The sequence below is a fragment of the Chiloscyllium plagiosum genome, chromosome 4 (genome assembly GCF_004010195.1).
Source record: "Chiloscyllium plagiosum isolate BGI_BamShark_2017 chromosome 4, ASM401019v2, whole genome shotgun sequence".
Classification (NCBI taxonomy): domain Eukaryota; kingdom Metazoa; phylum Chordata; class Chondrichthyes; order Orectolobiformes; family Hemiscylliidae; genus Chiloscyllium; species Chiloscyllium plagiosum.
In genome coordinates this window covers 72,543,124-72,567,249 of record NC_057713.1, presented here as the reverse complement: position 1 = coordinate 72,567,249, position 24,126 = coordinate 72,543,124, and the positions used below count along the sequence as shown (strand labels likewise).

At 41.2% G+C, this 24,126-nt stretch overlaps 1 protein-coding gene across 14 annotated transcripts in view; it reads left to right on the top strand.

The window, feature by feature from the left end:
* The window catches only part of rims2a (regulating synaptic membrane exocytosis 2a), a 973,874-nt gene extending 950,323 nt beyond the window's left edge, over positions 1-23,551 (top strand). For all 14 annotated transcript variants that reach the window (XM_043688425.1, XM_043688424.1, XM_043688426.1 and 11 more), the window contains 4 exons: positions 4,437-4,549; positions 14,226-14,327; positions 18,254-18,393; positions 20,523-23,551. In XM_043688425.1, coding sequence (XP_043544360.1) covers positions 4,437-4,549; positions 14,226-14,327; positions 18,254-18,393; positions 20,523-20,741 — 574 coding nt within the window. In that variant the 3' untranslated portion in view covers positions 20,742-23,551. The remainder of the gene's footprint in view (positions 1-4,436; positions 4,550-14,225; positions 14,328-18,253; positions 18,394-20,522) is intronic.
* The last annotated feature ends 575 nt before the right edge of the window (positions 23,552-24,126 follow it).

Below are 24,126 nucleotides of genomic sequence, written 5' to 3'. Positions count from 1 at the left end.
ACCTGGGTTAAAAACCTCTCCCACAGATAGCTCACAGACACGGAAAGAACAATACTGGCCAAGGGACTCAACTACAACCACAGGGGCGCCAAGACAGCAGACTTCTTAGCAGCACTAGAATGCACACTCAGGAACAATGGACTGACAGAAGAGACACAACAAACAGTTGGGAAGTGATCGTTGTAGTTTTTTTTAAGATTAGATTCCCTACGTAAGGAGAGAGGCCCTTCGGCCCAGCAAGTACACACCGAACCTCCGAAGAGTAACCCACCCTGATCCTATATTTATCCTTGAGTCATGTCCTTAACAGACCAAAATTAGGACTGCAGATGTGGAGATCAGAGTCAAGATTAGAGTGGTGTTGGAAAAGCACAGCAGGTCAGGCAGCATCCGCAGAGCAGAAAAATCGACATTTCAGGCAGGAGCTTTTAATCAGGAATGAGGCTGGGAGCTTCCGGGTGGAGAGACAAATGGGAGGGGGGTGGGGCTGGGGAGAAGGTAGCTTAGAATGCAGTCGGTGGATGGAGGTAGGCATAAAGGTGATAGGTCGGAGAGGAGGGTGGAACGGATAAGTGGCCGGTAGGACAGGTCATGAGGATAGTGCTGAGCTGGAAGGTTGGAACTGGGGTAAGATGGGAGGGGAGGGGAAATGAGGAAACTGGTGAAGCCCACATTGATGTCCTGGGGTTAAAGTGTTCCGAGGTGGAAGATGAGCATTCTTTCTTCAGGCGTCGGATGGTAAGGGAGCGGCAGTGGAGGAGGCCCAGACTTGCATGTCTTTAGCAGAGTGGGAGGGAGAGTTGAAATGTTTGGCCACAGGGCGCTGGGGTTGATTGGTGCGGGTGTCCTGGAGATGTTCCCTAAAGCGGTCTGCGAGAAGGCGTTCAATTTCCCCAATGTAAAGGAGACCACATCGGGAGCAATGGATACAATAAATGACATTTGTGGAAGTGCAGGTGAAACTTTGACGGATGTGGAAGGCTCCTTTGGGGCCTTGGATGGAGGTGAGGGAGGAGGTGTGGGCGCAGGTTTTGCAGTTCCTGCAGTGGCAGGGGAAGGTGCCAGGAGCAGAGGGTGGGTTGTTGGGGGTGTGTGGACCTGACCAGGTAGTCACAGAAGGAATGGTTTTTGTAGAAAGTGGATAGGGGTGGGGAGGGAAATATATCCCTGATGGTGGGGTCCATTTGTAGGTGGCAGGATTGTCGGCGGATGATGCGTTTTTTGTGGAGGTTGGTGGAAGGTGAGGACCAGGGAGGTTCTGCCCTTGCTGGTAGTTGGAGGGTAGGGTTTGAGGGTGGAGGTACAGGACGTGGATGAGATGTATTGGAGGGCATCTTCAACCACGTGGGAGGGGAAATTACAGTCTTGAAAGAAGGAAGCCATCTGGTGCATTCTGTGGTGGAACAGGAAATTGGGAATACGGGTTGGCATTTTTGCAGGAGGTAGGGTGGGAAGAGGTGTAGTCCAGATAGCTGTGGGAGTCGGTAGGTTTGTAAAAAATGTCAGTGTTGAGTTGGTCGTCATTGATGGAGATGGAAAAGTCCACTCTGACATCACTTCTGCCTCAACATCACCACTGACGCCACATGTTCTGCCACTTCCGCCCCCGTCGCGATCACTTCCGCAGCCACTTCTGCCCCTAGCGATTTTACATACACCACACATGACGTCACCTCCGCACCACATTTCAAGAATGACATCACGCGTTCCGCAACTTCTACCCCCCATACTGCCGTCATCACCACCACTTCCGCCCCAACCAATGCCACTCACCTGCATACTGCTGGCATGCCCCCATGCATCAATACGCGTTATGAAATCGAACACTTCTTCCGTCGCTTCCACCTCCAAGCTTACTTTTTCGATCAAGATTCCCGCCCACCATCCAAGAACCCCTTCGCCCGCCTCCAACACACTCCATCCACCTGGACACCCTGTGCTGACCTATTATCCACCTTTGATCTCTTCATTTCCAGCTGCCGCTAAAACTTTAGCCGCCTGAATCTGTCTGCACCCCTTCCCAAATCCAACCTCTCACCCTCACAGTCCTCCACTCCTCCTGCTCCAATCCCAACCTCACCATCAAACCAGAGGATAAAGGGAGTGCAGTGGTAGTTTGGTGCACTGACCTCTACACTGCTGAAGCCAGGCGCCAACTCGAAGACACCTCCTCCCACCGCCCCCTCAACCATGACTTCACCTCCCATCACCAAAGCATCATCTCCCAGACCATACACACTCTCATCACCTCAGCAGATCTCCCACCCACAGCTTCCAACCTCATAGTTCGAGAACCCTGTACTGTCCGATTCTACCTCCTTCCCAAGATCCACAAGCCTGACCACCCCGACAGACCCATTGTCTCAGCCTGTTCCTGTTCTGTCCCACTGAAGTCATCTCCACCTACCTCGATACTGTCCTATCCCCTCTCATCCAGGAACTCCCCACATACATTCAGGACACTACCCATGCCCTCCACCTCCTCCAAGACTTCTGTTTCCTCGGCCCCCACCACCTCATCTTCACCATGGACATCCAGACCATCTACATCTCCATCTGCTATGAACAGGGCCTCCAAGCCCTCCGTTTCTTCCTCTCCCGATGTCCCCACCAGTACCCTTCCACTGACACTCTCATCATTTGGCTGAACTGGTCCTCACCCTTAACAATTTCTCCTTCGAATCCTCCCACTTCCTCCAGATGAAAGGGGTAGCCATGGGCACCTGCATGGGCCTGTCTCTTTATTGGCTACGTAGAACAGTCCATCTTCTGTAGGTTAGATTAGATTACATTACAGCGTGGAAACAGGCCCTTCGGCCCAACAAATCCACACTGACCCGCCGAAGCGTAACCCACCCATACCCCTACATTTACCCATTAGCTAACACTATGGGAAATTTAGCACTGCCAATTCACCTGACCTGCACATCTTTTGGACTGTGGGAGGAAACCGGAGCACCCGGAGGAAACCCACGCAGACACGGGGAGAACGTGCAAACTCCACACAGTCAGTCAGCTGAGGCGGGAATTGAACCCGGGTCTCTGGCGCTGTGAGGCAGCAATGCTAACCACTGTGCCACCGTGCCGCCTGGCACCACTCCGCCTCTTTGTCCGCTACATTGATGACTGCATCGGCGCCACCTCATGCTCCCACGAGGCATTTGAGCAGTTCATCAACATCACCAACACATTTCACCCTGACCTTAAATTCACCTGGGCCATTTCTGACACCTCCCTCCCCTTCCTGGACCTATTCATCTCCATCAATGACTAAATTAAAAATCACACAACACCAGGTTATAGTCCAACAGGTTTAATTGGAAGCACTAGATTTCAGAGCTGTACTCCACAACCACCTGATGAAGGAGCAGTGCTCCGAAAGTTAGTGCTTCCAATTAAACCTGTTGGACTATAACCTGGTGTCGTGTGATTTTTAATGTTGTACACCTCAGTTCAACAACAGCATCTCCAAATCATGTCAATCAATGACGACCAACTCAACACTGACATTTTTTACAAACCCATTGACTCCCACAGCTACCTGGATTACACCTCTTCCCACCCTACCTCCTGCAAAAATGCTATCCCGTATTCCCAATTTCTCCGCCTCCGCCGTATCTGCTCCCAGGAGGACCAGTTCCACCACAGAACACACCAGATGGCCTTCTTCTTTCCTCATTTCCCCATCCCCATCTTACCCCAGTTCCAACCTTCCAGCTCAGCACCATCCTCAAGACCTGTCCTACCTGCCAATCTTCCTTCCCACCTATCAGCTCCACCCTCTCACCTTCATCCCCACCTCCATCCAACTATTGCACCCTTAACTACCTTCTCCCCAGTCCCACTCCCCTCCCATTTATCTTCCACCCCGGAGGCTCCCGGCCTCATTCCTGATGAAGGTCTCCTGCCCAAAACGTCAGTTTTCCTGCTCCTCAGATACTGCCTGACTGTTCTGCTTTTCCAGCACCACTCTAATCTTGACTAATGCCCCTAACACTATGCGCAATTTAGCATGGCCAATTCACCGATCTGCACATTTTAGATTATGGGAGGAAACCGGAGCACCCGGAGGAAACCCACGCAGACACTGGGTGGGAATCAAACCTAGGTCCGTGGCGCTGTGAGGCAGCAGTGCTAACCACTGAGATACTACGCTGTCCTGCTTGTGTTAGTGTAGGCTCTCTCATAAACCATTGTTCTCTGTGACTGAAAATTTTTTCAAGATAAAAATTTATTTTCATTTTAGTTGTGGAATCTATTTGTATTGTAGTTTGTAAAAACACAAGTATGTGGTGTTACCAATCCTCACCAGTATATCCATCTCTTTGCCTAAATGTGAAAGTGAAAAAATATAAGCATAAGCTGACTCTCATGTCCTTAAGTTTACTACTTGTTAAGCTCCACTTTCTCTCTTCTTGCCTTTGCCTTCCTTGCAGCCTCATCTTTCCTGGTGTACGATTGGCATCAGATAGCCAATTCAGCGATTTTTTGGATGGCCTTGGCCCAGCCCAAATGGTTGGACGTCAGACATTAGCAACACCATCCATGGGTAAGCAGCATTGAGATTTCATCATGAAATGAATAATCCTTATCAAAGGGGATATTTTGACTGTCAATAATTCCAATTGCATGTTGGGAAACAAGCTAGAAGTAATGTGACATTGTATAAGTTGACCCTAATACAGATTAGTATCTGTTATACATTTTAAGTGACCATTATCATTATGACATTTTATATTCTCCCTGCGCCATCTTTATTCAACAAGATATATTTCACTTCACTTAGGGAAATCTGGACACATTACCAACATCTGTGAACCAGTTTTTGCAGTGAATATAGACTGCCATGTTGGAGACAATGACGATAAGATACATCACATGCTTTTTAGGTTGTGACAGACAGGGAGGATTTAGGCTGAGACTAAGCTTTTTACTTGAAATTGGAAGTTTCTTCAAAACTTGATGGGATCTGTTGGATTTTCCTCTTAGAGGTTCTGGTATATGGGTTGGAGCTTCAGTACACTAAGTAATGAGACAATTATTATTGCATAGACAGTCTGGTGTGGCTTGTAAAGAGGATGTGGAGAATGCTAAAGTCAGAAATTGACATCTGTATTGGAAGGTTGTGGGCTGAAATCCCAGTTTAAACCTTGAACACAATGTTAAGAAGGAATATTACATTGCAAGATGATTCTGTCTGTAGGATTAGACATTTCAGTTGAGGTCCAGCCTTTTCAGGTGGAGTAGATGAGCAATTTCAAGAAGTACAGTGTGTTCTCCCCAAACGTTCGTTAACAAGTACAGTATTCCTCAGCCAAGTTTGCCTAATTTGTTATTCTTGAGGCTTTTGTTGCGTAACATTTGTTTGCTACAGTTGCCAACAAACAATGGACATTGGATATCTTACAGTGCAATCAACTGAAACACTTAGAAATGCCTTCAGGATTTCAAGGTGTTACAATTCCCCTAAATATTATAAAATTCAAACATTGGCTTCAACACATTTTGTTGCTCTCTACCATGCCTCCCATCTTTGAAGAGGTATACAATCTTGGAATGGGACAGCAAAGTGTCTACATAGCCCAACATGCCTGTGTTGGCTCTCTGCTGGAACTACCGATTAAAGTACTCTTTCAGTATAGCCATGTCATTTTTCTTATCTTCACACATTATGCAACTCTCTTTTGGATGTCACAACTGAATCATATAACATGAGAAAGGAAAACAATGCAAAAAACAGTAACAAAAAAGATAGATTTTGTGGATGCCAAGGAGAAAGAAAGCAGCCCCTTGAAGCCTTACAATATTTATGGTACTATACAATGGCTGAGCATGAGTCCTCCCTATGGGAAATTTTAGTCCGTGCCTGGGGAATCCAGTTTAGGGCAGTTAAAGTAAGGGCAGTGACTTCTCCAAACCCCAGCCTTTGCAGTTTCCTCTTCTCTCCTGCTTCTACAAGTTATTTATAACCAGGTGGTTCCAGAAGGTACACAGAAGACCTTCAGGAACAAAACAGGGTTCAACTTTCCAGATCTGTGTGGTATGAAATATTAGATTGAAACCAAATGGGTGGTGGGGAGGCCAGGTAGAGGTCCTCTATGAACCATGCACTTTAGTATTGTATTCACAATTCTAACCCAAACCTAAAAGAGTTGGGGGAATAAGAGAAGGGCATATGTGTAGATTCAGAGGTGGAAATGAGACAGAAACACAACTGGGAGAGGGTGGGAGAGTGAGAGAGATACACACACACACAAACTAGAGGAGGGAAAGAGAGAGGAGAAAAAGACACACAAACTGTGGGGGGGGGGGGGGGAGGAAGGGAGAGGGAGAATACTGGGCAGAGGGGGATGAGTGAGACAGAGAGACACAAACTGTGGGAGGGTGAGTGAGACACAGGCACACCAACTGCAAACGGGTTGTGAGAGAAATGCAAACTGAAGAGGAAAAGGGCAGAAGAAACTGGTTGATTTTGCTGTGTGTTCTGATCTTGCATTATATCTGCTGTGCAGAGAATAGGGCATATTTTGTACTTGTCCCTGAAGCTGGTCTTGTGATAGGCTCTGGGAGTCAGTGAGTTGAATTATTGAGTGAGTGGTTTTATTTGTATATCAATGCAAAGTACAAATCTTTAGTTAGAAGCTGTATTTTGTTGATACTATGATTTTTCTTGGTTATTGCCAGGGTAAGGTACTGAGCACAGGAAGAATGGTCGCTTTGCCAGGCAAGTGTGAAAGTCAAATGGCAAATCCTCAACACACAAGGCACATGAGGCAACACAGAAAAGGGAAATGTGGAAATATCACAGATGTTGTTTTACTTAAACATCAAATCCATAACACTTTCATCTCTTTTGTGTTTTTTTATTTAGAAATTCTGTTACTCATCTCAGGTTGCAATAAAAAGTAAGATTTTATTCAGGGCTTAACAATGCTGAGACATTCAACTGAAGTAAATACAAAAACAGTTTGTAAACAGTGAGCAAAAAAGGAACAAATGACTGGTTTAAAGTGATTGAATGTCATAGTCATACAGCATGGAAACAGACCCTTCATGCCTACCATAATCCCAAACTAAGCCAGTCCCACCTGCCTGTGTTTGGTCCATATCCCTCCAAACATCTCCTGTTCATCCTCTTATCAAAATGCCTTTTAAATGTTGTAACAGTACAACATCCACCTCTTTCTCTGGAAGTTCATTCCACACACAAAGCACACTATGTGATAAAAAAATTGCCCGTAATGTCTTACTTAAATATTTCTTTTTTCACCTTAAAAATACGCACCCTAGTCTTGAAATCCTCCACCCTAGGGAAAAGACATCCACTGCTCACCTTATCTATAGCTGAAAATGTGTTGCTGGAAAAGTGCAGCAGGTCAGGCAGCATCCAAGGAACAGGAGAATCGACGTTTTGGGCATAAGCCCTTCTTCAGTAATGATTCCTGAAGAAGGGCTTATGCCCGAAACGTTGATTCTCCTGTTCCTTGGATGCTGCCTGACCTGCTGCGCTTTTCCAGCAACATATTTTCAGCTCTGATCTCCAGCATCTGCAGTCCTCACTTTCTCCTCACCTTATCTATACCCTTCATGAATTTAAATACCGCTACAAGGTCACTTTTCAAACTCCAATGGTCCAGTGAAAAAAAGTCTTTGCATTTCCAGTCAATTTTTATATCTCAAACACTCCATTCCTGACAACATCCTTATGAATCTTTTCTGAACCCTCTCCAGTTTAATAATATCAGTCCTATAGCAGGACAACCAGAATTGGACACGTTACTCCAGAAGAGGCCTCACCAACGCCTTGTACAACCTCAACGTAATGTCCCAATTCCAATACTCAAAGGCCTGAGCAATGAAGGCAAGCAAGCTAAACGCCTTCTTAACCATCTTGTCTATATGTGATGCAAGCTTCAAAGAAATATATACCTGAATGCCAAGGTCTCTTTGTTTGACAACATGACAAGGCCCTACTTTTAACTGTATAATTCTTGCCCTTGTTTGTTTCACCAAAATGCAATACCTCGCATTTATCTAAATTAAACTCAATCTGCCACTCCTCAGCTCATTGATCCAATTGATCAAGATCTCCTTGTAATCTTAGATAGCCGTCTTCACTGTCCACTATACCATCAAGGTTGGTGTCATCTGAAAACTGACTAATCATACCTTCTATATTCTCATCTAAATCATTTCTATAAATGACATACAAAAGTGAAGCCAGCACTGATCACTGTGAAACACTGCTGTCATTTGATCAACTAAACCATAAGACATAGAAGCAGAAATTAGGCCATTCAGCCGATCGAGCCTGCTCCACCATTCAATCATGACTGGTTTCTCCCACTTCTCCCACTTCCTCCCCGTAACTTTTGATCCTCTTGGCAATCAAGAACCTATCTATCTCCATCTTAAATACACTCAATGACCTGGCTTCTATTGCCTTTTGTGCCATTGAATTCCATAGATTCACCACCCTCTGGGTGAAGAAGTTCTCTTTATCTCCATTGTAAAAGGTCTTCCCTTTACTCTAAGGCTGTGCCCTCATGTCCTAGTCTCTCCTACCAATGGAAGTATCTTCTCAACATCCACTCTGTTCAGGGCATTCAGTATTCTGTAAGTTTCAAATAGACCCCACCTCATCCTTCTAAACTCAAACAAGTATAATCTCAGAGTCCCCAAATGTTAAGCTTTTCATTCCTGGAATCATTCTTGTGAACCTTCTCTGAACCCGCTTCAGAGCCAGTACATCCTTCCTGAGATATGGGACCCAAAACTGCACACAACACTCAAAATGTGGTCTGACCAGAGCTTATAGAGCCTTTACATTTGCCTTCCTAACTATTGACGCAACCAGCAAGTTTACCTTGAGAGAATCCTGGACTAGAACTCTCAAGTCTCTTTTCACTTCAAACTTCTAAGTTTTCTCCCCATTTGGAAAATTCTTCCTACCAAAGTGCATGACTTCACACTTCTTTGCCTGTGCTCCTAATGTGCCCAAATCCTTCTGCAGCCTCCCTGCCTCCTCAATATAACCTGTCGCTCCAAGTACCTTTGTATCATCTTCAAATCTAGCTAGAATCCCCTCAGTTCCCTCATCTAGATCATTAATGTACAAAGTGAAAAGTTATGGTCCAATACTGACCCTTGCAGAACTCCACTTGTCACTGGCAATCATCCTGAGAAGAACCCTTTTTTCCCCACTCTCTGCTTTCTGCTCTCTGCTTGATCCATGTTGCGCCTTGCCTCTAACACCATGGGCCATTATCTTTCTTAGCAGCCTCCAGTGCAGCACCTTGTCAAAGGTCTTCTTGAAGTCCAGGTAAATAACATCCATTGGCTCTCTGTCTAACCTGTTCATTACCTCCTCAAATAAATTCTAGCAGATTTGTCAGGCATGACCTCACCTTGATGAAACTGCTGGCTTTGCTGTATTTTACCGCACACTTCCAAGTAATCAGAAATCCCATTCTTCACATTGGACTCCAAAATCTTATCCACGATTGAGGTTAGGCTAATTGACCTGCAATTTTCTGTCTTTTGCCTTACTCCCTTTTTAAACAGGGGTGTCACGTTAGCAATTATCCAGTCCTCTGGGACCCTCTCAAATTCTTGTGATTCCTGAAAGATAACCACTAATGCCTCCACTTTCTCTTCAGCTATCTCCTTTTGAACTCTGGGTTGTGGTCCGTCTGGTCCAGGTGATTTATCCACCTTCAGGCCGTTCAGTTTTCCAGCACCTTCTCCTTGGTGATGGCCACCATAGTCCGATCTGCCCCCTGACTCTCTTGAATTTTTGGGATATTACTCATGTCTTCCACCGTGAAGACTGATGCAAAGTAATTACTCAGTTCCTCCAGCATTTCCTTGTTCCTCACTACTATCTCTCCAGCGTCATTTTCCAGTGATCCAGTGTCAACGTTTACCTCTCATTTGCCCTTTATATATCTGAAGAAACTCTCTTACAGTCTTCCTTTATACTACTGGCTAGCTTACTCTCATATTTAATCTTCTCCCTCTTTTTTTTGTTGTCCTATGTTGGTCTTTGTAAGCTTCCCAATCATCTGGTTTTCCACTGCCCTTCAGCACATAATATACTTTCTCCTTTATAATATCCCTGACTTCCCTAGTCAGCCATGGTTGCCTCATCTTCCCTGCACCGTGCTTCTTTTTCCTAGGGATTAATTTTTGCTTCTCCTGGATTACTCCTAGAAGCTTTTGCCATTGCTGTTCCACTGTCTTTCCCGCAAGGTCCTCTCTCAGTCAATTCTGCTCAACTCTTCTGTTGTGCCTCTGTAGTTGTGTTTGAATCTCTGATTCTATCTTCTCCCTCTTAAATTGCAGAGTAAATTCAATCATATTATGATCACTGCCTCCTCAGGGTTCCTTCATTTTATCAAGTCTGTCTCATTGCACAACACTAAAACCTGTTCCCTAGTGGGTTCCACCACAAGCTGCTCCAAAATGCCATCTCGTAGACATTCCACAAATTCCTTTTCTTGCAACCTACAACCAGGCTGATTTCCCAAGTCCATCTGCATATCGAAATCCCCCATGATCACAGTAACTATGCCTTTCTTTCATACCTTTCTATCTCCTGGATTATCTTGCACTCCAGCTCTGACTACTGTTAGGAGGCCTGTACATAACTCTAACTATGCTTTTTTTTACCTTTACAGTTTAATTTCATTTCTTACTAATAAGATAACCCACACCCCCTGCCTACCTGCCTATCTTTTTGATAGGATGTATATCCTTGGATATTCAGCTGCCAATCCTGATCCATTTGCAGCCATGTTTCTGTGTTGCCCACCAAGTCATACCTGCCACAAGCTCACTTACTTTATTCCTTAAACTGTGTGCATTCAGATTTAACACCTTCAGTCCTGTATAACTGTCCCTTTTCTTATTGTCATTCATTTGTCCAGTGTGCTTGAAGTTTCATTGCTAACCCTTTCTAAACACTCTGTCCACTTTGTGTCTGTGCTGGAGACTTTAATAACCTTTCCTGAGTTCTCCATTTCTAACATTTCTTTCATATTTTTCCATGCAGTTGAATCCACCCCTACAGATGTTAACCTACTACTTTGTTTCCCACTGAAGGAAGTTATACCCTTCCCTTTCCACCCACGCCCCACCCCCCCCCATTTTCTAGTTTAAAGTCCTCTTGACCAGCCTGTTCACTCTTTTCACTAGAACATTGACCCTAGCTCAGTTCCTAGCTTGTTGTTTGTCTGGGCCTTGAATTGACCAAGTCCAACCTACAACAAAATAAGATCTCCGCCTTCAAGTTTGAAACTTCTGACTGGTCTTTAACCCTTTGGATTTGAACAGCAAGAAATGGCATGGAGAGCGAGGGAAAGAAAAAGAGAGAGAGAGAGAAACTGTTTATGAAAAAATCCAAGCTGGGGAGTGGGCAAAGATATATTTCCCTTTTTGAACTGAGTCAGTCTCCCAAGATAACTTCAAAAAGCACAGGGAACTTTTTCCATGAAATTAACATGCACGTGGTATCTTTATCTAACAGCATCATCTGTGGAGAGAGAAACAAAGTTAACATTTCAGGTTAATGACCTTGTGTCAGAGATGCTGAGTATTTGCAACATCTTCTGTTTTTCTTTCTGAATTTATTTTTATTTCACAGAATTTCTTCTTTACATCTCCACATTCTTTCAAGCCAGTATTTCAAAGCACTGAGAGTTTGATTTGTTATTGTGCATATCCCTGGTCAACATTTCAGACGATACAAATCATTGTAAAAAGGTAGATATTTTATCGTGTGCTCTTTAAAACAAATAGGTTGACATGTTTGAGTATAGGATCCCCTACTAATTTAGCAACGTTTTCAGACTTTAATGAGTCCACAACCTATGTGCAGCACTTCCTATCTCTTTGTAATGTACATGGCAGTTGGTGACCTGCAATGATGGGGAAGGGGAGGAAGAAGGCCTCAATGCCAGTGGCTGTTAATCAAGATGCAAGGGAATAGATTGAGTTGCTTCAGAGGGAAATCGAGATTTTTTTAAATATCTCTCCAGTTCCCTTTTCTGTGTTGCCTCCTTTGACTGTATGTGTGAATGAGAAAGAGAGAGATTAGGGATGATTTGCCATTTGACTTTCACTTAAAGTTATAGAGTTGTACAGCATGGAAATAGACCCTTCAGTTCAACTCGTCCATGCTGACCAGATATACTAAATTAATCTAGTCCCATTTGCCAGCATTTGCACATATCCCTCTAAACCCTTCCTATTCATGTAAGCATCTAGATGCCTCTTAAATGTTGTATCTTCCTCGAAATATGCACCACACTCTGTGTGAAAAAGTTGCCCCTTAGTTCTCTTTTAAATCTTTTCCCTCTCACTTTAAACCTATGCCCTCTAGTTTTGGACTCCCCTATCCCTGGCCAAAAGACCTTGGTTTTTCACCCTATTCATGCCCCTCATGATTTTATAAACTTCTATGAGGTCACCCCTCAGCCTCCGATGCTCCAGGGAAAATAGCCTCAGCCACTCCATACAGCTCAAACCCTCCATCCAGAATGTGGATCTACCGACTAGAGAAGGAGCAAAACTTGACCTACTCTTGGGAAATAAGATAGGCAGGTGACTGAGGTGTCAGTGAGGGAGCACTTTGGGGCCTGTGATCACAGAGTCATAGAGATGTACAGCACAGAAACAGACCCTTTGGTCTAACTCATCCATGCTAACCAGATATCCTAGTCCCATTTGCCAGCACTTGGCCCATAACCCTCTAAACCCTTCCTATTTATATAAATACTGATCCAGATGCCTTTTATATGGTATAATTGTACCAGCTTCCACCACTTCCTCTGGCAGCTCATTCCATACATGCACCACACTCTGCGTGAAAACGTTGCCCCTTAGGTCCCTTTTATATCTTTCCTCTCTCTCCTCTTTCACCCTAAACCTATGCCCTCTAGGTCTGCACTCCTCCACCCCAGGGAAATGACCTTGTCTAGTTACCCTTTCCATGTCCTTCATGATTTTATAAACCTCTATAAGATTACCTCTCAGCCTCTGACGGAAAACAGCCCCAGCCTCTCCTTATAGCTCAAACCCTACAACCCCGGCCACATTCTTGTAAATCTCTTCTGAACCTTTTCAAGTTTCACTACATCCTTCCTAAAGGAGGAGACCAGAATTGCACACACTATTCCAAAGGTGGCCTAACCAATGTCCTGTACAGCCGCAAAATGACCTTCCAACTCCTATGCTCAATAAAGGAAAGCATACTAAGCACCTTCTTCACTATCCTATCTACCTGCGACTCTACTTTCAAGGAACTATGAACCTGCACTCCAAGGTCTCTTTGTTCAGCAACACTCCCTAGGACCTTAACATTAAGTGTATGAGTCCTGCCCTAATTTGCCTTTCCAAAATGCAGCACCTCACATTTATCTAAATTAAACTCAATTCGCCACCCCTTATGCCATTGGCCAATCTTCTCAAGATCACATTGTATTCTGAGTTAATCATCTTCGCTGTCCATGATACCTCCAATTTTGGTGTCATCTGCAAACTTACTAGCTATCCTTCCGATGTTCAAATCCAAATTATTTATATAAATGATGAAAATCTGTGACCCAGCACCTATTCTTGTCGGAAAGTTTGGTGCTGGAAAAATACAGCAGGTCAAGCAGCATCCGAGGAGTAGGAGAATCAACGTTTTGGGCATAAGCCCTCTATCAAGAATGTTTTGTGGCGATCCTTGGGGCACACCACTGGTCATTGGCCTCCAGTCTGAAAAGCAACCCTCCACCACCACCCTCTGTCTTCTACCTTCGAGCTAGTTCTGTATCCAAATGGCTAGTTCTGCCTGTGTTTCATACGATCACAATTCTATTCATTCTAAAAGAGCTAAATTAATGCTAAATTGCCCGTGGTGTTAGGTAAGGGGTAAATGTAGGGGTATGGGTGGGTTACGCTTCGGCGGGTCGGTGTGGACTTGTTGGGCCGAAGGGCCTGTTTCCACACTGTAAGTAATCTAATCTAATCTAATCTAATCTATGGAAAGGATAGACTGGATCTAAAAATTGAAGTTCTAAATTGGAGAAAGGCCAATTTTGACCATATTAGGCAAGAACTTTCAAAAGTTGATTGGGTGCTTGGTCTGTACTTGAAACAGAACTGTTTAAAATAGGAAGCTCTTTTTACAATCTTCAAATATGTCCTGAGATAATGTTTTTGATCTTCTTTACCTTTAGGTGACATCCAGATTGGCATGATGGATAAGAAAGGACAACTCGAAGTAGAGGTGATTCGAGCCCGAGGTCTAGTAGGAAAACCTGGCTCCAAAGCTTTACCTGGTAACCAAGCTGATTTTTAAATTTTTTTATACGCAAATAGAGACAAAGGGAACCAGAGTGAAGTCAGAATTTGATACAGTTTTTTGACTACTTCCTTCCAAAAATAACCTGCTAGAAGCAGTTCCTTCATGCTTGCTTCTCAGTATTTTAATTCCTTCACATAATCATTTTTTTTAAATGTGAATACGCAGTATGACTACAAGATTATTGCATCCAGGTGACCAATGTTTTAACCCAAATTTAACTTTCATAATTTCACTGATCTGATGGATTCAATTCAGTCACACGATCACAGAATTGTTATGGTGCAGAAGCAGCTGATAATGCCTGGACTGGCTCTATTTTCTAGTGCCAATCTCTTGCCATTACCTAATATCCTTGCAGATTATTACTATCTACATAACCATCCTGCCTCCACCATACTTCCAGACAGTGCATTCCATACCCTAATTGTTGTGTAAAAATGTTTTTTCTCACATTAACCTTCCTTGTATACTGTCAGATAGCCTGACTGCAATGATGTTCTCTCTAGTTTTACATTTTAAATAGCGAGTTAAAAATAGCAGTGTTATAGGATTCAGAATGCTGAATCACAAGCTCTCACCACAAATCCTCTCATGGCTCATTTATCATTCTCAACCAGCTGTAAACAGGACCTGTGCTTCCTCAGTTATATTCTGGTGCAGAGAGGACCAAAACCCAGATGTCCAACTATTTTATCAGTTTTCAGTGATATGGGCAGAGACACAGAAGGAGATTTCTAGCCACTTTGGTCACTTCCTGCAGAGGAAGGTGCACACCCTCCTCGGATTTCTTATTTAAGTTTTAATTTTAAACTTGTAAGATATTCACTTCCCTTTTTCATGGCACAGTCACATTTTCAGAATGAAATTATTACCTCCCAAATGTTCCTACTCCTGCCTCAGGACTATTAGTTTGTCTTGTGCAGGCAACACAGTAGAGAGCAAAACATGTACAGAAGGGAACTCACTCAACTTTCAACTTATATCAATGAATAAATATAAAATTTGCAGGCTACATTATCTTCTTGTGCTGTCTCTGAGAATGCAGTAACCCCAGATGTGAGAAAATTCAAATCCAGATGCCATGTCAGTGGCATTCACTAATAATAGTTTTCTGTTCACAACATGTAAAATTATAAAAATTAAGTATTTTATTAAAAGCTAGTAACTCCGTTCTATTGGAGCATATGTTAATAGTAATAGCTTGGGAAAAGGTCACTGCTGGTACTTTAAGCAGGACACTCAAACTGGCAGTTATATGAGACTAGATCTGTGATGGCACATCCACAGTAGCACATGATATGTGATTCATTCATATTCAGATCCTTTTGAATTGACATAAATGTCCAAAGTCATCCTAATGGTAATGTTCGTATGTGAAAACAATTATTTCCCTTTAAGAAAAACTGCATCAGTGTTTTTTTGATTGTGTCTTACCTTCTTGGATACTGCTGCCAATTTTAAAGTATCTTTCAGAAGGGACATTACAATCTGTACCATACATTTATACAACATCATTAATATAATTGAACATTCCAAGTGTATTATAAAGCGGGAATGACACCGGGTCACATGGGGGAAATGAAGTCAGATGACCAAAAGCATTGCCAAAGAGACAGCTTTTAAGCAATGATTTAAGGAGGGAAGACAAGAGAGAGGGTGCCAGAGAGCTGTAGGGAGGAAATTCCAGAGCTTAGGGCCAAAGGAACTGAAGGCTCAACCATCAATGGCGGAGTGATTACACTTACAGATAAAATTGATCAAGAGTACAAAATTAAATGAACACACATGTGTTAGAGGGCTGTGAATCTGAAGGTTAGAGTAAGGCAGGGAGGGATTTGAAAACCTGGATGAAAATTTTAATAATAAGATATCACTTGACTGGGAGCCAGTATGTGTCAACAAATATGGCAAATGTGGTCAAAAATGCAACAAACCTGGAGAAAGTGAGGACTGCAGATGCTGGAGATTAGAGTCTGAAAAGTGTGGTGCCAGAAAAGGACAGCAGGTCAGGAAGCATCCAAGGAGCAGGAGAGTTGATGTTTCAAGCATAAGCTGTTCATCATGCAACAAACTTGCTCAATCGCAAATTACTGACAGTGAGAGGTTTGGAGTCCGTCAATAGGAAAAGAGTTTGGAGCAGGGACAGTTCAGTATTCAATTGCATGAAATTTCTCCTCACCAAGTCCACAAAATTGAATAATCGGGTTAGCAAAAGTAAAGGAGTTGACAGGTAGTGGTGGTGGTGGTTGTGGTGAGGAGTGAGTGTCACCTACATTTTGTGTACAAAGGCTAATACAATGACTTCAGATGATTTCAATAAGCCGAGCTGGTAAATGAGAAATATAAGGGGGACAGGATAGATCCTCTGGGACAATGGAGAGAGTAATGCAGGAATGTGAAGAGAAGCCATTGCAATGCACACATTGGTTATGAACAGATGGATAAAAAAGGAATGAGTATGGAAGAGATTGGCGAGGCATTGGAGGAGGATAGTGTGGTTAACCATTTCAAAGTTTACTGACAGTTCTGAAAGTTTACCTGTTCCACAATCACATAGGATGTAATTTATGACTTCAATAAGAGCTTGTTTGATACTGCTTTAGTGGTAGAAACTTAAGTGATTAAATGTAGAGTTCTGGGAAATCAGAGAGATTCACAAGGTGGCAACACGTTCAAGGAATAAAAAAGATTGGAGATGGTGTGGAGTAAAGGGCTGTTTGTTATGAGAGGTGGAATGATGATGACAGATTTGAAGGAAATGAGGGCAGTATCTGAAGAAAGAGAACTTCAACAATATTGGCTATCATGGAGACCAGGAAGGGAAGTCAGGTGATCAGCATTTTAGTGGGAACAGGATTGAAGCATCAGCAAGTAGGTCTTAAGGACAAGATAAGCTCAAAGAAGAGCATGAGGTGAGAAACTGAAGAATGTTACAATCTGAAGGTGGGGTCAACTTTAAAGGAACATGTCAAATTGTCACTGTTGTGAAATGAAAGTCTGCCACAGAAACATGCATCATTTTACTCACATAATAGTAAAACTATGACTATTTATTGCTTTTCTAAGAGCAAGAGTCTTGCACAGTGTTTAATCACTACTGATCCATATTAGACCGGGATGCCTCAGGTTTGATCTGTGTAAAGTTAGTTTATTTCTGCTAAGGACTATATAGAATTTGTGTTTTCTACTGTTATTACATTTCTGAATGGATTTGCCTCTATTCATTATAACTGTGGAGGAAAACCTGTCACAAGCTGGAAGAAAATAGGAATATCCTCATAGAAAATTCACGTACCTGACCATCTCTATTCACTAACTTTTTGTGGGAGATGTATCTGCAGACATATCAGATGAAGAAGTGAATAGACTTCACATTCAACAGTCTGTCATCCCACCCCACAGTTTAGGCAAAAACATCAAAGGAGGAACAGAGGGGCCTTGCTGCAAAAAGAACAGTATCCCTTCATAGATTGGGTTCTACAGTATGGGGGGCATGTTTTTGTCAGTACAAAATTTTCTGTATGTTGTAATCATTTTAAATCAAGAAATTGATCCAAACCCTAATCATTGACACACGTTATACTTTCAAATGAGAACAGAGTCCAAAATAAGTTACTCTGCAAAGATTTTTACTGATATATTTCTAATATCCAAGCGCACGTTAAATGCAAGTTGATAACATGATATACATGTAAGGTGTATAGGATGTCATACGTACAATAACTTGTATTACTTTTCAAAGAAAATTGAAACTAAAAAGTGCCAAAGCATATGATATTGATCATTCTGAGCCATCTCATACACTACTGTACAGTTATATGCTGTAATGCATGTTATTCTGTAATAATGTTGTGCATATATAGAATATGCAACGCAATTGTAACTCTGTTTCTTGCTTAGCACCATATGTTAAAGTTTATCTGCTGGAAAATGGCATCTGTATAGCCAAAAAGAAAACTAAAGTGGCAAGAAAAACACTGGATCCTTTGTATCAGCAACAGTTGCCATTTGAAGATAGCCCCCAAGGAAAGGTTCTGCAGGTAACCAGCTTTTACGTTTTGATTTTAAATATGTTTGAATAAAAGGTAATCAATGCACTGAAATGAGGCTCCATTAAATACTGTGACCAATGATCATTACACTCTCATCTGAAACCTCCTTAGACAGATCCGTCATTTGCATGTCACAACTGCAACATGAGGCAAAAAATGAAAAGATCCCTCAGAGAAACAGCAGAAAGCTGATAGAGCGGAGTCTCCACTATTTCTGGGAATTCCTATAAATCATAAAAGACAAGATTGTAATTACTAAAAAAGTGTAGCATATCATAGAACAGGGAGTTCCTCTGATAGGTGCTCCCACTGTTTGGGCTCCATAGGAACCTGAAAATCATTACACCGGGTGAGCAAAGGCATTACCACCAAGGTTATTTGACATCTCCACTGTTATGCTGTGAAAGGCAGCCTGGCCACTCAAAGAGTTTTAGTTCTCAGATTGGCCCCTTTACTGAAAGGTTTGGGGAGGTGGGTGCTGGACAATGCCTGGATAATAGGTGTTCGTTCACATGAATGATGAACAATGATAATACAATGCATTTCATCTGACCCTTTAAACTGGGATGGCATCAGCATTCTACAGGAAGAGGCTGTAGTTAATACTGAAACAGCGCAATTAAAAATGGTGTTACAGACAGGCCCACTACACTAGATTGTTTATTGATTAGATAAACTGCATTTGGTACAATATGTTGCACAACTGCCATGCTTTGTCTTACTTCTGTGTCCTAGTAATGCTAGACAAAAATTACTGAAGTTAATTTGTGCTCCAGTTCCTTATACATTAAAAATGCTCAGGAGCAAAAAGAAGAAAAGATTTATAATTTATTTTAATTTATAATTTATTTTAATTTAGAATTTTTTTCTCCTTTCATATTTTAAATGTTCTTTCCCACCCTTCTCATTCCACGATGCTGTTTCCTGCTTGGAAAAATCGGCAAGAGATTTTGTATCCATTCTTAGCCATTCTCCTTCCTGTGGATAAATGTCTTCTTTCAATCTGTTATCAGCCTCAGCATCAGAGGGAATTTTATGTCCATGCCCTTCTGTGTTGTTTGGCACTTGTCCATAGGACTGATCTGGCAAATTGCCCTTCATTAACAATGTTTTAACTTGCGAATGTGTATCCAACATCCCCAGTAGTCTGTTTCCCACTAAAAAAAATGTTGTGGCTCCTATGTAAAGAGAAAACGGCAGTGAAATTCGGACCAGGAAAAGGCCTATGGAGCCATTTTTGTTCACCACAAGAATATCCAAATTCATCCAAATTCACTGCCTTTTCTCCATATTTCTTTATTTCCCAAACAAATGTTTAACTCCCTTTCAACCATCTCAATTGACTTATTATCTATGGCTCCCTGTGTGAGGTAAGCATATTCCACCTTCCTATAAATTTGCAGGAGGGCATTTTATTTTTCTTCTGAATTTGTTTTTATTGGGCTTCCCTTGAACTTGAAGGTTATGTCCACCCGGTGGATTTCCAAGAAATTCTACTCTATCAATTCCTTTTCTGAATTTAATTCTCCAATCAAGTAATTAACTTAAACCATGCTTCTATAGCTGAATGATGTGGAGATGCCAGTCAAACAAGCTTTTGGTCATCCATTGAATTAGCAGGCAACATATATAAAACTCTGCATCAGGTTCCTGCAAGATCAATGGTAATACCCAAAGTGGCAGATTTCAAGTTTACGAGAACAGGTTGAAATTGGGAGGGAATGAGAGAAGGACAACAAAAATAAATAAACTAGAGAATCTAGAATAATAAGTTACTGTTTAAAAATAAAGGGCTGCCCATAGGATAACATTAAAGTTTTCTCCCAGAGGGTCAAGAGTCTTTGAAATTCCTTTTCTTGAAAGGCAGTGGAAGTAGCAGTAAAAATATTTTTAAGGCAGAGGTACATAAATTCTTGATAAGCAAGGAGGTAAAGGTTTATCAGGGTTAAAGAGGTATGTGGAGTAATCAGATCAGCCATATTCTAATTAGATGGTAGCAAAGGCTCAAGGGATCAAATGGTATGCCTCATCTCCTAATTTGGATTTTTGTATAACTTTTGAAAAGATGTATTAAAATACAAACATAGCTAACACAATGCTATATTTTCCTCCATTAGATAATTGTATGGGGTGATTATGGACGAATGGATCACAAATCCTTCATGGGAGTTGCACAGATCCTATTAGAAGAGTTGGACCTGTCCAATATGGTGATCGGCTGGTACAAACTGTTTCCCACTTCCTCACTAGTCGATCCAACCTTGGCTCCCCTGACGAGAAGAGCTTCCCAGTCCTCTCTTGAGAGTTCATCCGGACCTTCTTACGCTCGTTCATAGCAGTTGTGAAAGTGTTGCTGTTGCAACCAGTGTTCAGCTCACAGATCGTCACCCTGGTCACACTGCATGCTTGATGTTGTGTCTTCTGAGCCTGTTCCTAGGGATTAAAAATGGTCCTGTGTTCTCAGAGGAAATTGCACACATTGTGCCCTGAGAAGGTCCTTAGGGAAGGAGGTGCAGTTTTGCTGAACTTATATGGTTGCTGGAATTAAATGACAATTTTTTTTGTCCAATCAGAAGCCATGAATATAAAAATAAATAAATAAGAACCTTTCAATTCACACAACAGAAGCCCTTATTTTTCAATGAACCATTTTTTTTTGTTGTTCTTTATCCCTGTTGATTCATCTGCTACTCCGACCCCACCGGCTTGGCTCCTAAAGTGACAGCCAAAGATTTCATGAAGGCTGATGGGCTGTTAGTTCTGAGAGACATCATGGGCATATGATTGTGATGAGTTGAAAGTAGAGTACACTAATGACCAGAAAATCACCAGGCGGGGCAAAATGAGGAGTCAGCTGCACAAAACTGCAGCACAAGAGATTTAATTTTTTTTTCTAAAAAAATGCAAAGTATAAAATGGTACTGGCATTCAGAATCAACTTGGAAGCTCCAGAAAGATACCACAGTGATTCACAAAGGGAGAGGTCTCGTGACTTGATATTGTTGTTTCTCTGCTGATATACTGTATGAAATTTAAAAGAAAAGAATTTGCATGGATACAAATTTAGCTGAACTTAAATGAAAAGTACAACATGTAAAATTATTTTCTTGAGGCTGAAACTTGCAAAAAAAAACAGCCATTTTCAACAATTTATATTATTTTTTAACAATGTTTCACCAGTGCATGGTTTTATGGGGGAGTGAATGCAACAGTGTGATACAATGACACCGTGTTTCCCATATTCAGAGTAAATCATTTATGAGTCTGTCTTTTGCGGACAATGATTATTTAGGAAGGGCTGGCCTTACTGAATAAAAGTAATTTCAAAGTGATGAAAAGGAAATGTCGTCTTGTGGACAAAAACATAAATTAAAATTATGACACAGACCTTCAAAGTCCGACATTATTCAAAGATTACACATGCTGTTTTGTCCCTTTTACTGGGTAATTTATTGTATGCTCTGAGTACGACCTCGTGTCTCTCGCCATTCAAGCCCCTCATCTGGGTTAAAGGTTGCAGAGCGATACTGCATTTTGATTCTTTGGGTAAAATATGCCATTTTAACAACAAAAGAAATGATATGATTTGCAAGCATGTTGAAAGAATTTTTGCAACATGGCTTGGGCACACTGCAATAATTCAGCATGCATTTGACAAAAGAAATTGCAGCATCCTTTTATTGTACAGTGCATGACGACATAGAACTTATTTACATTTTCTCATCTTAAATTGAATTCTACAGCAAATAAAAGAATTGTCTGGCCGTTGTTCAGAAAAAAAACTTCAGTAACATAAGCTAATTTCTAGCCGCATTCAATGTGTACATACCGTAGGAATAAGACTTTTTTCTCTGAAATTATATAGCATTGATATTGACAGAGGACAAATCAAGTAACACGGTATTCTAATTGAGAATTGTTTTACAATTATATAATAAGTCTTCTTGACCAGCCAGGTGTAGATATCATCCAGTCAGATAATTAGTTTTGCATGTCTGAATTCCTGAAGTCCTTTAGACAGGGTTACTAAAGGTCAAACTGTTTTGCTGTAAAGTTCAATTTTCACACATATATTTGTGCAGTTTAATGAGGACTTTTAACATGGACTGATGTTCACTTGCTAGATTATGCTAAAAATTGGCCATTGAAAATCACCTGTTACGTACCTGTCATTCTGGGGTTCGAAGTTGAACTCTACACTAATGAATTAGTTTACAACCATGCTGTGACACCCTCCCCTGATCTCACTTCCAAATTGAAAGAGGCTAGTTTTTCTTTAAAGTGCTCTGTAGAACATGCGATTTGTGTGGATGGAGGTGGCAAAGATGCAGAGTTGCCACAATCTTTTTGTTATTGGAAAGGAGGCTGGTGGAGCACATAAAGGCTCGTCAATGAGTATGCTTGAATACCATTTAAAAGGAAAATTTAAATATGCCTTTTTAAATTTTCTATTTGTGGTGCGATTTTGTTTAAGCCAAGAGTAATTCTTGGGTCTTTTGTTCATGACATAAAGTATTGTAGTTGAGGTATTGAATGTCAAGCCATCTATTAAAAGAAACAGGAGATTCCTATGTATCACCAAAATAACACTAATGTCTTGGAATTAGAGCTGGCAGTTGCCTTTGGCTATTGGTGCCAGCTTTACACATTGCTATGAGCAGCCACAAGTCTGGACCTACAACAATTATGACAAAAAAAATTTACTCTTTTTAAAAGAAAACAAAATTCCAAATTACACAATTATTTCATACACATTGTGACAGCAACTGAATTTATCATTATTTGATTATTTTCTGCATATTATCCCTGTTTAAAATAATCTTTTGGAAATATTAGCAAGAAGGATACTAAAGTATGAAAGATTTGTACATACTTATCATTATGCAGTATTTATTTGAAATTTAATTTTTTTTAAAAAAATATATTTTTCACATTATGTCTGCAACTCTGTTTATGATTTAATCATGTCAGTGGCACTATTCCAGTAAAACACAGCTGTCTTGTACATAGATTTTAAGTCAAGGGACACTGCTGTTAGGTTACTGGACAACTGGCCTTTATGTGACAACAATTAATGTAAAACAAACTCATTTCTGGTGATGGTATTTAACATGGCTACATTATTAATAAAAACATTTTCTTTACAGAGATGTAAGTCATGGTCTTTTATTCCACCTGATCTAAATATTTTGGTATTTTGAAGTTAGCTGTGCTTTATTAACAGAAATTTGCCAGTAATAGGCTTATGTGTGTTTTTTTACAGATGAATCCAAATTTTTATATCAAATACTTGAGCCAACACTATTTAATATTGAAATAATTGCCATCATTATAGTTTGATTTATATTTTTATACCTTGATCTATTTATTTCAATAATTTGAAAAATAACATACTTCTGACACAATTGTATATTAGGTAAGAAGTAATGTTTTAGAACGGTTGCTAAATTAACCTAGTCTTCACACCAAAGCTGTTAGGAACATATATATTAAGTTCATACCTTTCCTTTCTGTGCAAATCACCTCTTATTACAACTGAGATGGGAGGACTGCACTATCTTTCTCTCAGTCCAGTACTCCACAGGTTGCAATGTAAATTTAATTTTTTAGCTTGTTCCTGATACGGTCAATTGCTTTTGCAATATTAGACTTAAAAATATATATCAATTAGGTTTTTTTAATAAACACAAACTTATCAATTTATTTTGAAATTAAACTTAT